The sequence below is a fragment of the Psittacula echo genome (assembly GCF_963264785.1).
Source record: "Psittacula echo genome assembly, chromosome: 11".
Lineage (NCBI taxonomy): Eukaryota > Metazoa > Chordata > Aves > Psittaciformes > Psittacidae > Psittacula > Psittacula echo.
Genome location: NC_137746.1, coordinates 6,058,815 through 6,070,758, shown reverse-complemented (window position 1 = coordinate 6,070,758; position 11,944 = coordinate 6,058,815). Strand labels below are relative to the sequence as shown.

The following is an 11,944-nucleotide window of genomic DNA, read 5'->3' as shown; positions in this document are numbered from 1 at the left end:
TTGGGGTGCAGTGGGTGATGCTGTGGGATGGGGAAGCTCGGCTGGGGTGCGATGGGTGATGCTGTGGGATGGGGAAGCTTAGTTGGGGTGCGATGGGTGATGCTCTGCCCACAGAGCCACTGTTGGGTCTGTAACCAGCACCCATCTCCCCATATGGGGCTCCCCATCCCCTTGAACCATAAAACCACCATGGGTCAGGCTGGGAGCGAGGTTCAGTGCCTTCTGTGTCAGCAGCTGATGTATGGGGAGGAGCGGGGCTGTCCTTGCCTGGGCAGATGCAGGACTGAAGCAGGCAGGGTCTGCCTGCTGGCTCAGCATCCACGGCCAGGCTGGCTGCCAGGGGAAACCTCCTTGTTGTGCAACGTGCTGGAGCTCTCCAAGGAAGCTCCTGGCTCATGAGACATCTTTGAGCAAGGCTGGACGAGTGATTGCCCGGAATTAAGAGCAGTGGGGAGGGAGGCTGCAGGCCTTTTTCCATCCCTAGACCTTGTGATGCATTAATCACCCATGGAACAGCCGTGCAGCTGGCTTGAATCATCCTGACCCAGGAAAGGGTTGTCACTTCTTCCTCTTCCTCCTCCTCCTCTTCCCTGACACCTCCTGCCTCCCCACCAGATGATTTCAGGGGTGCTGTTTGAGAGTCCCATTGCACCCCATTGTTCCTGGGATCGAGAGCAATTCCGTGTACCGTTTGCTGCTTTTCACCTTCTTATCATGCCTTGGAGGAGAACCCATCATCTCCTTCCTGGGAGGTATCTGTGTGCTGGGACACAGCTGGCTGCCCCAAACCTTCAGAGCAGGGTCAGTGCCACCAAACTCACTATTGATTCATGCTTTGGCCCTTGGGAAAGCCCTGAGCTGAGTTAACTCTGCTCTTTGCTCCCAGACCTGGGGCCAGCTTGGACCCAACAAGGATTTCCACACAGATCCAGAACCCAGGAGGTGCTCAGCTCTGCTCTTTCTCCTTGAGGTGGGCTCCAGCCCCACTTCTGCGTCCAGAGAATCCTTTCTGCTGCCCCCATCTTGCACCTCCCTTCCTGTGCCAAACAAGACACAGGTCATCTGTGGTCTGTGCTGCTTCGAACACACTTTTGCTGCCTCATCTCAGCCCTGACATCTCCAGTTTCCTCTCTAATCTGTGCTATTCACCCAAACTGACTATTATTTATTTATTTGGAAAGAGCTGTGATTATAAACCATGGTGATAACTCTGCCTCTGCGCCGAGGTGTGGGGCCACAGACTGGGATGCTCAGGGAGCCCTACAGCCCCTTGAAGGGAGGCATGGAGAGGTCTCCCTCAGTTGCAGGGACCCATTGGGAACCATGGAGGAATAACAGGACCCAGGAGCTGGGGATCCCAAACTACCTCTGTTCCCCTTCAGTAAGGTCCAGATTTTGCCAAGAGGAGGGAACTGTTTAACACTGTCAGGGGAGAAGAGGGAGACGTGAGGGAGGCAGGCGAGTGGTGGGAAGGAGCGAGGGGAAGGGAGAAGAGAAGCAGGCGGAAGAAATGAGTGATGAAGCCCCAGGGATTAATCAGACCTCACTGAAAGGCCCAACCCAGCCCTGCCGCGCTCCTTCCAGTGAGCCGGGGCTGCTGCCAGCAGGGAAGGAGCAGAACACAGCCACTCATCACTGCCTCCTGTCCCCCTGCTCCCCATCCTGTGCGTCTGAGCCCCCAGGCTCAGGGCAGTGCCCTGCATTGGCAGAGGGACCTAGTGCACACCAAACCCTGCCCCTGGCTGGCTGGGGCCACGGCCAGTATAAACGGGCCCTCTCTGCCTCAGTTTCCCCATTTGGAAAATGGGTGCAGCAGCACCCATCCCACTCTGTAGTGCTCTGCATGCCCCTGGGTGGATTTATTCAACACTGGAAGTGTCCCAACAAGTTTTAGCAGCTTCCCTTTGCCCAGGATTTATTTGGATGGGGATTCGATTTATTTGTTTGATGATTCTGGCCCCTGCAATCCCCCCACGGGCACAGCCCTTCCCAGTCCTGTCTGGATGCTGCGGGGCTTGGGCTGAGCATCCCACCCGGGCCATGGTCACACGTCTCAGGGCAAGCAGGGAGGGCAGTGCCGGTGGCTCAGGGAACACCACCATTAGGACCCTGCACGCTCGGGAGCTTCCCAGCTTTTTCCTGGAGCTGCTGAGCTGGGAGGGGCCGAGCTTGCGGCTCCCCATAAACCTGGCGGCTTAGCCCACGTCCCAGACAGATGTTGGGACTCAGTGCTTTGCAGCGGAGGTTGGGAAAAGGAGTGGGATGGCTTTCCTTCCCTGGGAGAGCTCGGAGGAGCGCTCGGCACCCCTGGGCTTGAACTTTAGCACCCTCTTCCGCAGGAGTTGAAAGGAAAGGATCATCACATCGTGTCGGGATAGCAGAGGAGACGCCAGCTACTTCCTCCAGCAAGGTTTTAATGGGGTCCTTCATAAAGCAGTAACAGCAGCGAGTGAACGCCAGGCGGGCAGGAAGTGTTTGCAGCACTCAGGATGCTTGGGGATCACGGCGAGGAGCCCGTCCTGCCGCACAGATGGGTTTGATTGGAGCGGCGCGAGGGTTATTTTCTTTTGACTGAAGGCAACCCAGCCCCGGCGGATTAAAGCTCTTTGTGTGCTCCAGAGTGTGCCTTCATGGGAGCTGCTCCCGCAAAACTGGCTGCAGGGGGTGCGGGGATCATCCCATAACTTGGGGGGCTCCCCTGGAGGACCGGGGTAACTCCTGTTTCTGTGGCTCCCAGACGATGCCGGGGCAGTAGCTTCCTTCGCAGGCGTGCTCCAGGATGGCCGTCTATGCCCTCACGGGCTTCTCGCTCGTCAGCCTGCTCAGCTTTGGCTATTTATCCTGGGACTGGATGAAGCCCAGTTTGGTGGCCGACGTGGCCACAGACCCCATGGAGAAAGTGCTGCCCCCCACCTTTTCCAGGCCACCCCACATCATCTTCATTCTGACCGATGACCAGGGCTATCACGACGTTGGGTACCACGGCTCTGATATCCAGACACCAACGCTGGACAGGCTGGCGGCTGAGGGGGTTAAGCTGGAGAACTACTACATCCAGCCCATCTGCACCCCTTCCCGGAGCCAGCTCATAACCGGCAGGTAAGGCTCACACCCCACTTGTGTCCCTCCTCCTGTCCCTTCCTTAGCTCTGAAGGGCTTAACCCCAGCTCACTGCTAGGCAGACGGCCCCATGTATTGGCAGATGATGGAGAACCTCCAGAGAAAGGCATCTTGCTGGCTTTCCTTAGAAGGCTTCACGAGTAAACAGCTGATTTTCTCGTGGGAGATAGTAGCACATGGCAAGGCCAAAAATGCAGATGCTATTGGGTCGAGGATGTCACTTTGGGTAAAGGTGGTCTCTGGCCATGAAATCCTGCAGTACCAGGCAAGGAGCTGTGTCCCCAGGCTGTCCCATACTGCTGTCACACTGGCCCTTGGGGATTTGCTGCTGGGCTGTGGGGTTGAAGGATCATTCTCCCCTGCATCTGTGAGTCCCTTGGACTGTAGTTTTCCCACTTGTGTGTTCAGTGCTGCATTATCCAGAGCCTGCTGGTTGCTGGTCCATCGCCCTCTCCCATAGTGCACAGTCAAATCTCCCCTTATCCTGGGATGTTCTGCCTCCTAGGACAGAAGGGGCTTACCCTGGAGCAGCCCTGGGAGGTCAACACTCACCATAGGAGGTGCCTATGGATATGGCAGTGCAAACCCACAGGGATTGCCACACAACTCTTGCTTGTGCTGCCCAACCCTGACAGAGCCCAGCCACTCTCCATGGGCAGGCAGCAGCAGGGATAACTGCTGGTGGCATCCTGGTGGAGCAGCCCAGTGTGCTTTTGAGATGTCTGCTCAGCCCCTCTCTTGTTTTTGCATCTGCTTTTAGTGTTATTGGATGGATGAGGAGCTCCAGGTCTCTGGTGTGGAGCTCTCTCCATGTGGCTGTGTTGGGTGACATGGAGATCTGTATTATACATTTGGGGTCTCTAGCACATAAAATGCCATCTCATTCCCACCCAGCGCTGCTCCCTGTTGCCACTGATTCCTCCTGGCTCTTCCCTGGCAGGTACCAGATCCACACAGGGCTGCAGCACTCCATCATCCGCCCTCGGCAGCCCAACTGCCTGCCCCTCGACCAGGTCACCCTGCCACAGAAGCTGCAGGAAGCCGGCTACTCCACACACATGGTGGGCAAGTGGCACCTTGGCTTCTACAAGAAGGAGTGCCTGCCCACCCGCCGGGGCTTCGACACCTTCCTGGGCTCCCTGACGGGCAATGTGGACTATTACACCTATGACAACTGTGATGGACCGGGCGTCTGTGGCTATGACCTGCACGAAGGGGAGGACGTGGCTTGGGACCAGAGTGGGAAATACTCCACCTTCCTCTATGCCCAGCGTGTCAGCAAGATCCTGGCATCCCACAGCCCCAAGGAGCCCATCTTCATCTACGTGGCCTTCCAAGCGGTCCACACGCCTCTGCAGTCACCCAAGGAGTACATCTACCGCTACCGCTCCATGGGCAATGTTGCCCGCCGCAAGTACGCTGCCATGGTGACGTGCATGGATGAGGCAGTGAAGAACATCACTTGGGCCCTCAAGAAGTATGGCTATTATGACAATAGTGTGATTGTGTTCTCCACTGACAATGGTGGGCAGACCTTCTCCGGGGGAAGCAACTGGCCGCTACGGGGCCGCAAAGGGACGTACTGGGAAGGAGGAGTTCGTGGCATTGGCTTTGTCCACAGTCCCCTGATCAAGCGCAAGCGCCGGACCAGCTGGGCGCTGGTTCACATCACAGACTGGTACCCGACTCTGGTCAGCCTGGCCAGGGGCAACCTGAGCAACGTGCCAGGCTTGGACGGCTACAACGTGTGGCCTGCCATCAGTGAAGGCAAGGAATCACCACGAACAGAAATCCTGCACAACATTGACCCCCTGTACAACCACGCCAAGTATGGCTCCTTGGAGGATGGATTTGGCATCTGGAACACGGCCGTACAGGCCTCCATCCGGGTTGGGGAGTGGAAGCTCCTCACTGGTGACCCAGGATACAGCGACTGGATCCCCCCACAGACCCTGACCAACTTCCCAGGGAGCTGGTGGAACCTGGAGCGTCTCACCAATGGTCTGAGAAAGTCCATGTGGCTCTTCAACATCACCGCTGACCCCTATGAGCGCTACGACCTCTCAGACCAGCGCCCAGACGTGGTCAGGACCCTCCTGATGAGGTTGGTGCACTACAACCGGACGGCCATCCCTGTGCGGTATCCTGCGGAGAACCCCCGAGCACACCCGGACTTCAACGGTGGTGTCTGGGGACCCTGGGCCAGCGAGGATGATGGGGACGAGTGGGAAGGTGGTGGGGAGCCCCTGAAAAGCAGGAACAAGAAGAAGAAGAAGTGCAAGATCTGCAAGCTGCGCTCTTTCTTCCGCAAGCTGAACACCAGGCTCATGTCCAACCGCATCTGATGGGCGACTCCCCCAGCACTTGACCCAGCCTGGCAAGGCTGGAGCTGTGGATGGCAGTGCCATGATGTGGGAGCAAGGGAGAGGGACAGATGTGGAGATGGACAACAGTCTTTTCCTTACTCCAGGGTTCACCTCAAAACACTTCACCTCTCTGGCTGGACCGGTGGCAGCAGGGAGGTGGTCCTGGTGGGCAAGGAAGGGTGATGTGGGCTCAGTTGTGGTGCTTGGTGATGTAGTGCAAGTCTGCTGAGCTGGGCTGGCCCATGCACAACCCCTTTCGAAGACAGAGACCCTTTTCTCAAGGACTCTGCAGGCAATTGCAAAAGCTTTAATGTTGACCATTGCAGTGGCAGGAGGAAGCATGAGACCCTGGGGTGGCTCTGCCTGCAGGTTGTCCCTCGTCTTGTCCCTGTATATCCATGCTCCTGACTCTGCCTGCTTCCAGGCAGCTGCTACATTTGCTCTTGCTCTAGAGCCTCCCCCAAACCCAAGACCATAGTGTTTTCCTGTTATACTTCTTTGTGGAAGGATGGATTCTTGACCATGGACATCAGACTTGAGACTGCAATGGCTGGACTCAGCCTTGCTGCTACAGGAACCATGCCTTTTCCCCTCCACTGGCTTGGGGGACCAGGAGCAGCCCCAGTGAGGAACTACAGCCCATGCAGATGTGGTTGGATGCTCTTAGAGGACACATGGTTCCCCATGGCTCCACATTTGGGAAGCAGGTTTGTCCCAAGTTCTGGTGGATTTCATATAGATCAGCCACGCAGCAGACTCTTCCATCCACAGGCTCTACCATCACCATGTGCATGGCTGTAGGCACCCATGTTCCTCCCCATCCATCCTACACATCCACCCATCCAACTACCGCTTCCCAGTGCTGGGGTTAGCTCCATCCCCATATCCCCACTGCTGAACTTGAAGCAGAGGGAGCATCTCAAGAAGGTCTCTGCAGAGGCTGATGTGCTGCTCTTTAGCTGCAGGACCTCAAAGCCATGAAGGGGGACAGGGACAGCTCTTGCCTGCCAGCACCACACCACATCCCCTCCCTGCAGATGGGCACCACTCTCCCATCAGCACCAGCACTGAACGGGGAAACACCTCCCCATCATCACCCCCCTGCCATGGGGAGCCAGCCCCTGCGGCAGCTCCAGACCAGCGCCGAGCCCCCCCGCGCATGCGTACGTGTGCTCGGAGGAGAAGCTGGCGAGGATGAAAGAGGGTAAATAGCTCGAAAAGCACTTGGGATGCATGGTGCATTTCCATTTACACAATGTGTTTTACATTTCTCCCCACAGGTTTCTCTTGGTGCAGCGTGTGTAGGCGAAGGCCCTGCTGTGAATTTTGAAAATAGTTATTTTTGTCTCTGGAAAATGAGGCCCGTTAGGACTTGTCAGCTCTTGGATGAGCAGTGTGGGCTTTCTTTTTTATTTTTTTCCCCTCTTTTTTACCCCCCCCCCCCTTCTTTCTCTCTCCCTTGCAAAATAACATTCATTTAAAATCTGTCATTGAAAGATGTGACAATTGGCAGCGTGCACGCTGAATACCTTTCAGTGTGCTTTCAAGCCCTGTGTGTGAGAGAGAGGGACGGGGATGGGAAGAGAATGCAATGACACATTTGTATTTTTTTCCCCCTTTCTTACTCTTAGCTTGGATTATTTGGGGGAATTGGGATTTTCTATAGAAACAAAGAGAAAAAAAAGAGAAAGCTGACAGCAAGGCAGAATAGAGGAGACCTCTTGTTGTAGAGATGAGAAGGAGTTTGAGAAGCTGGAGCATGGCGGTGTGTGCACCGGTCCCAGCTGCTCCATGCACGCCCATCACCATGCCATCCCGTTGGTCCCCTGCATCCCTAAGGACAGGTTTCAGAGGGGAACTCAGCACCTCCATCAGCCCCTTCTCCATCCCTGGCTGCCTTAGCACACTGCTCCATGGAGACCGCTCCCTGCAGCATCACCCCATCAGAGGTGAGCCCGGGAGGATGCTGCACATCCCCAAACTACCTCAACCATCCAGCCCGCTCCCATGGGATGCGCTCCATCAGTGTGCCCACTGGCAAAGCCAACCAATTGCTGAATATAAAGCAATGCTTTGCTGAAGAAAAGGAGACTGCTGCAGGCTGAGCTGGAGCTGGGCAAGGGGTGATGGCTGCTGGGGGCTCCGGAACAAGGCGCTGCAAAGGGAGAACTGATGCCAAAGGGAGGGGGAGAGCGGGGCTGGCCATGGGGCGGGTACAAGGCTTGGGAAACAGCTTTCATTTCCATATTTATATAAATACATCCAAGTTTAGTCCTTCTTTTTTTTTTTTTTTTTCTTCAAAAATGGAAATTTCCATGAAAACACGTTCGATTTTTCTCCCTTCACTTTTACTAATATCCCCACGACAAGGTTGGTCTGGTCTTGCTTCATTTCCAGTTGCTGGGCTGGTGCCAGGCTCACAGCCTGGCCATAGCATTGGGTCTGTGTTCTTTTGTTTTAATTAAAAAAAAGTTGCATTATGGGTTTTTACAAAAAGAAACAGTCGAAGGAAAGTCTCAGTCCCTGAAAACAACGAGGAAAAGTCAGCAGGAGCATCTCTGGATGCTCGGAAAGTGCAGAGCCTCCAGCCCAAGGACAGCAGTTGTCCTTCACCTCTGTTTCCAGTCCCGTATCTGAACATTGGCTGTTGCTCGGGTTCCCCATCCCACCACTGCTCATTAATGGTCTCTGCAGGAAAGAATGAAGATTATGCCCAAATCCTGTGTTTTCACACAGTTGAAGCCCCTTGGCAGTGCCTGTGCACTCTGGCTGCCAAGGGGTTAATGCAGCTGGTGAGATGCTCGGGTGGTGGAGATGTGTTTGCACAGACAGGCTGAGCACACCCCTCCTTCCCAACCACCTGTCAAAGAGCAGTGCAAACCCAAGGCTGTCCCAAACTCCGGCAGGAGCTGGGTGCAGGATGGGGCCCTGCAGAGATGATGGGGCAGGGGGATGCATCTGGGGCCAGTGGGCTGAGAGGAGGTGAGAGTGGGGTGGAATGGAGGGGCATAAGATGATGACAAGAGATGAGGATGAAGATGGGGGTAGGATGGGATGGAATCGGGATGCAGGTGGGATGGAGTTGGGATGGGATAGGGACGCAGGTGGGATAGAGTTGGGATGGGATGGGGATGCAGGTGGGATGGAGTTGGAATGGGATGGCGATGGGGATAGGGTAAGGATGAGGATGGGGGTAGGATGGATCAGGCAGGATTGGAGGTACCTTTACAGCCCACAGGCGTCTTCCACTTAGGAAAGGAAAGAAGCCCAGTAGGTGGAAAGGGGATGGGCATCTTACCAAAACGCCATGGTGGGAGGGTGTCAGGGCACCCTGGGCACCTCGTGCTGGGGAGAGGCTGCTCTGGACCAGGGGCTGTACCTCATACCAGGCAGTCGCATCCTTTCTCCTTCCAGGTGTCTGAGGACGAGAGGCTTTGCAGAGGTTTCTCCCCACCCAAAGCCAGCTCCAGGGAGCCGAGTGGCTCCTGCTGGGGGTCCCCAAGTATCCATGGCCATGTCTGCAGGAGGATCCCTGCCCATGGACCCTGGTGTTGGGGAGAAGGTGGCCTTGGGGACACCCTGTCCCAGCCCAAAGCAGTTTCCTGTGGCTGCAGGAGTGAGCTCTGGGACCCGCAGGGACAGGGCCAGTCTGCAGACGCAACCCTCAATGTAAATCAACTCTTCTTACCATGGTATTTATAATCTTTATCTAAAAATAACCCCAAATTCAGCTTCCCATAGGACAGCAACTGAGCATCCCCCAGACCCCAGCTTGTGTGTGAAACTGTCCCAGTAATTCTGGGATGTCTGCAATATGTAATTGGCAGCTCCACTGGTTTTGCATGCAAGGAACTGCTGCAAGCTCCTGGAGGCCCATGAAGAGTCCTGGGAGGAGGGGGACCTGCTGCAGCCCCCCAGGGACACACTTGGTCCTCCCTGAGCTCATCCAGTGCATTTGGGGTTTAGCATCAGACCTCAGGTGCCCATCCTGGGCTGCAGAACCCACTGTGTGTGGGGATATTTGGGAGAGCAGGCGGCATCCCTGGAGAGGCAGCCCAGTGATGGAGAGGAGCTGATGGGGATGAAGGTCTCCATCAGGCGGCCAGACCCGAGCACGGCAGCTTGGCTCTCCAGGGCCCTGCAGGAGCACATCTTGGGCTGGCCGGGAACAGAGGCATCGGCCAAAGGGAGACATCCAAAACAGATCCTAGGGCTTCTGGGAAGGGGCTGGAACTGCTGCCCTCCGCTGGGAGCGGGTGGGAGAGCCCCCAGCCCGAGCGGGACAATCCCGTCCGGAGCTCTGCTCCCCTTGGTGTTCTCCAAGCACCCGGGAGCGGAGCCGCACAGCGGTTCCCGCTTGGGAAGTGCATCACCGGCAGAGCAGAGCGTGTTGAGCACCCAGGAGCCTGACACCCCCTCACCCTCAGGAGGGAGAAAAGCAGAGGAAAAGGGGGAAAAATGAGCAGAGTGCGGGAAGGGAGAAACCTTTCCTAGAAAGCCATGTCTGTGCCAGGCAGGAGAAACCTGGGCAGGGAGGCAGGGTCCTCATGGAGAGCTTTGGCATCCTCCCTGCCCCCTGTGAGGGTGTTGGGGTGCAGAGGGAGCTCTGGAGGGAAGGAAGGGCCAGATCCATCCTCCTGACTGTGGGATCATGTATGTGGGGTTGAACACATGTATCAGCCCCCGGGTGGCGCGGGAAAAGGGGGCAGGTCACATTGCAGCACCCATGGGCACATGTATGACAGCAGAGGCAGGAGCGAGGCGGGGTGAGCTGCCCCCGGCATCCGTGAGGCTGGTGTGGGGGCTCTTCCTCTAATCCTTTGGCTCCAAGGGGCTGATAGGGGTTGGCAGCGTAAAGCTGGAGGAGGAGAACATTCCATGAGCATCCATATGGCTGCAGCAGCTCCCACGGCAGCCCCCTGCCTCCCAGCACGGTTCTGTGTGGGATGAATGAATCCCCCTTCATGTGGGAGCAGGATGGGTAGGAGACGGGCATGGCAGGGTGGTGTTTCGGGTACCACCACATCCCCAGGGCACAGATTGCACATGTACATCACCCATGGTGGCCGGTGTGCTCTGCCCATGCAGTGGCAAGGCCATATGGGTCTGGAGTCCATTGGCCCTTAGGGAATATAGCCCCATGCCCTGTCCATGCAGTGGGAATTGTGTCCTTGGCACCAGGGTCCCCCTCCAGCTGGGCCATGCAGGAGCGGGAGGCTGGATGTGGGGATGCAAGGTGCGGATGAAGGTGGGTAATGGTGCAATTAATGGAAAAGCCATTAGACCTTTCTCCTCCTCCCCCTCTTCTTCCTCACTCCGCCACTTGCTGTCCTCCTCCACTTCCACCTCCTTTCTTCTCTCCCTCTCTCTGCTCCTCCTTCTCTATCTCCTCTCAAAGATTTCTTCCTATTTTTGTCTGGTTAGAGCCTTTTCTTTTCCTTTTAACCCTTCCATGGCGGCATGAAAGGGAACTCAATCCATTTCAGCTGCCAAAGGCAATGCCCTCCCAGCCGGTAGTGGGAGCCCCTTCTTTTGGGGTTGTGGTAGCTCCTCCTGCTGTAAAATCATCCAGAAACAGGGCAATAGCTTAGAAGAAATCTCTTCGGGGGGGCTCAGAGGTGGGAAACTGCATGGGGTGGCGTAGATGGAGGAGAAGGTGCTGGATCCCCAGTGGGTGCTGGCAGCAAGGTGGGCTCAAAGGGAAACCTCTCCCTAAGGTCTTGGCCCTCATCACTCCACTTTCATTTCCCTTTTTGTGTCTCCTCAAGCAGCAGCAAAAATCCTGATGAGGATGAGGGCAGACCTTGCTCCTATCCCACCATGAGACCCCCAGCACCCCCCAGCACTGCCAGCCCCCCCCTGCAGCACAATTGGGGCCACCCCTGCAGGGGACCCTGGCTGATGGCAGGCCAGCCTGGGGACCTGTCATGGTTGCTCCAGCTTCTCCTGACACATTTCTGCTCCATTAACTTGCACCCATACCAGTGTCCCCCATCCCAGAGTCCCCAGTCCTGGAGGGATGCTGCTGCAGGGCCTATATTTTGGGGGGGAAAATCAGTTGCCGGGGCGACAGCATCCTCCTGCAATATGAAAACCAGGGTTTCCATGGAAACCCTTTTTGCCCCAATTATCCTTCCACTGCCATGTCCTTTAATTTGCCTTTAACATTTGCATTTTAGGCTTCTCCCCACCTCCTCAGCAGCAGGGTGACCCCCGGGCAGCCCCCAGGGCCGGGTCCCCATCAGGGCCCTGGTCCCCACGGGCGCTTGGCGGGTTTGGGTTGCAGTTGCCCGGGCAACAGAAACAGGGCGTTTCTGGCAGCGGTGGTCGCCATGGGGACGGGGATGCTGACGAAGGCTTGTGAAGCTGAGAAGACAAATTGCCCTCATCATTATCTCCGGGCTTGTCAATCAAACATATTCCCTTATTTACCTCGGCGAGGAGAGAGCCCCAGGAGC

General features: G+C 56.4%; 1 protein-coding gene across 1 annotated transcript; it reads left to right on the top strand.

Annotated features, from left to right (window-relative positions):
• Window positions 1-2,779: 2,779 nt before the first annotated feature.
• On the top strand, window positions 2,780-5,465 carry ARSI (arylsulfatase family member I; the record flags this gene model as incomplete). The annotated part of the gene is made up of 2 exons (XM_080626886.1): window positions 2,780-3,099; window positions 4,061-5,465. The coding sequence occupies 2 exons, from the start codon at window positions 2,780-2,782 to the stop codon at window positions 5,463-5,465; spliced, it is 1,725 nt and encodes a 574-aa protein (XP_080483012.1).
• Between the last annotated feature and the right edge of the window lie 6,479 nt (window positions 5,466-11,944).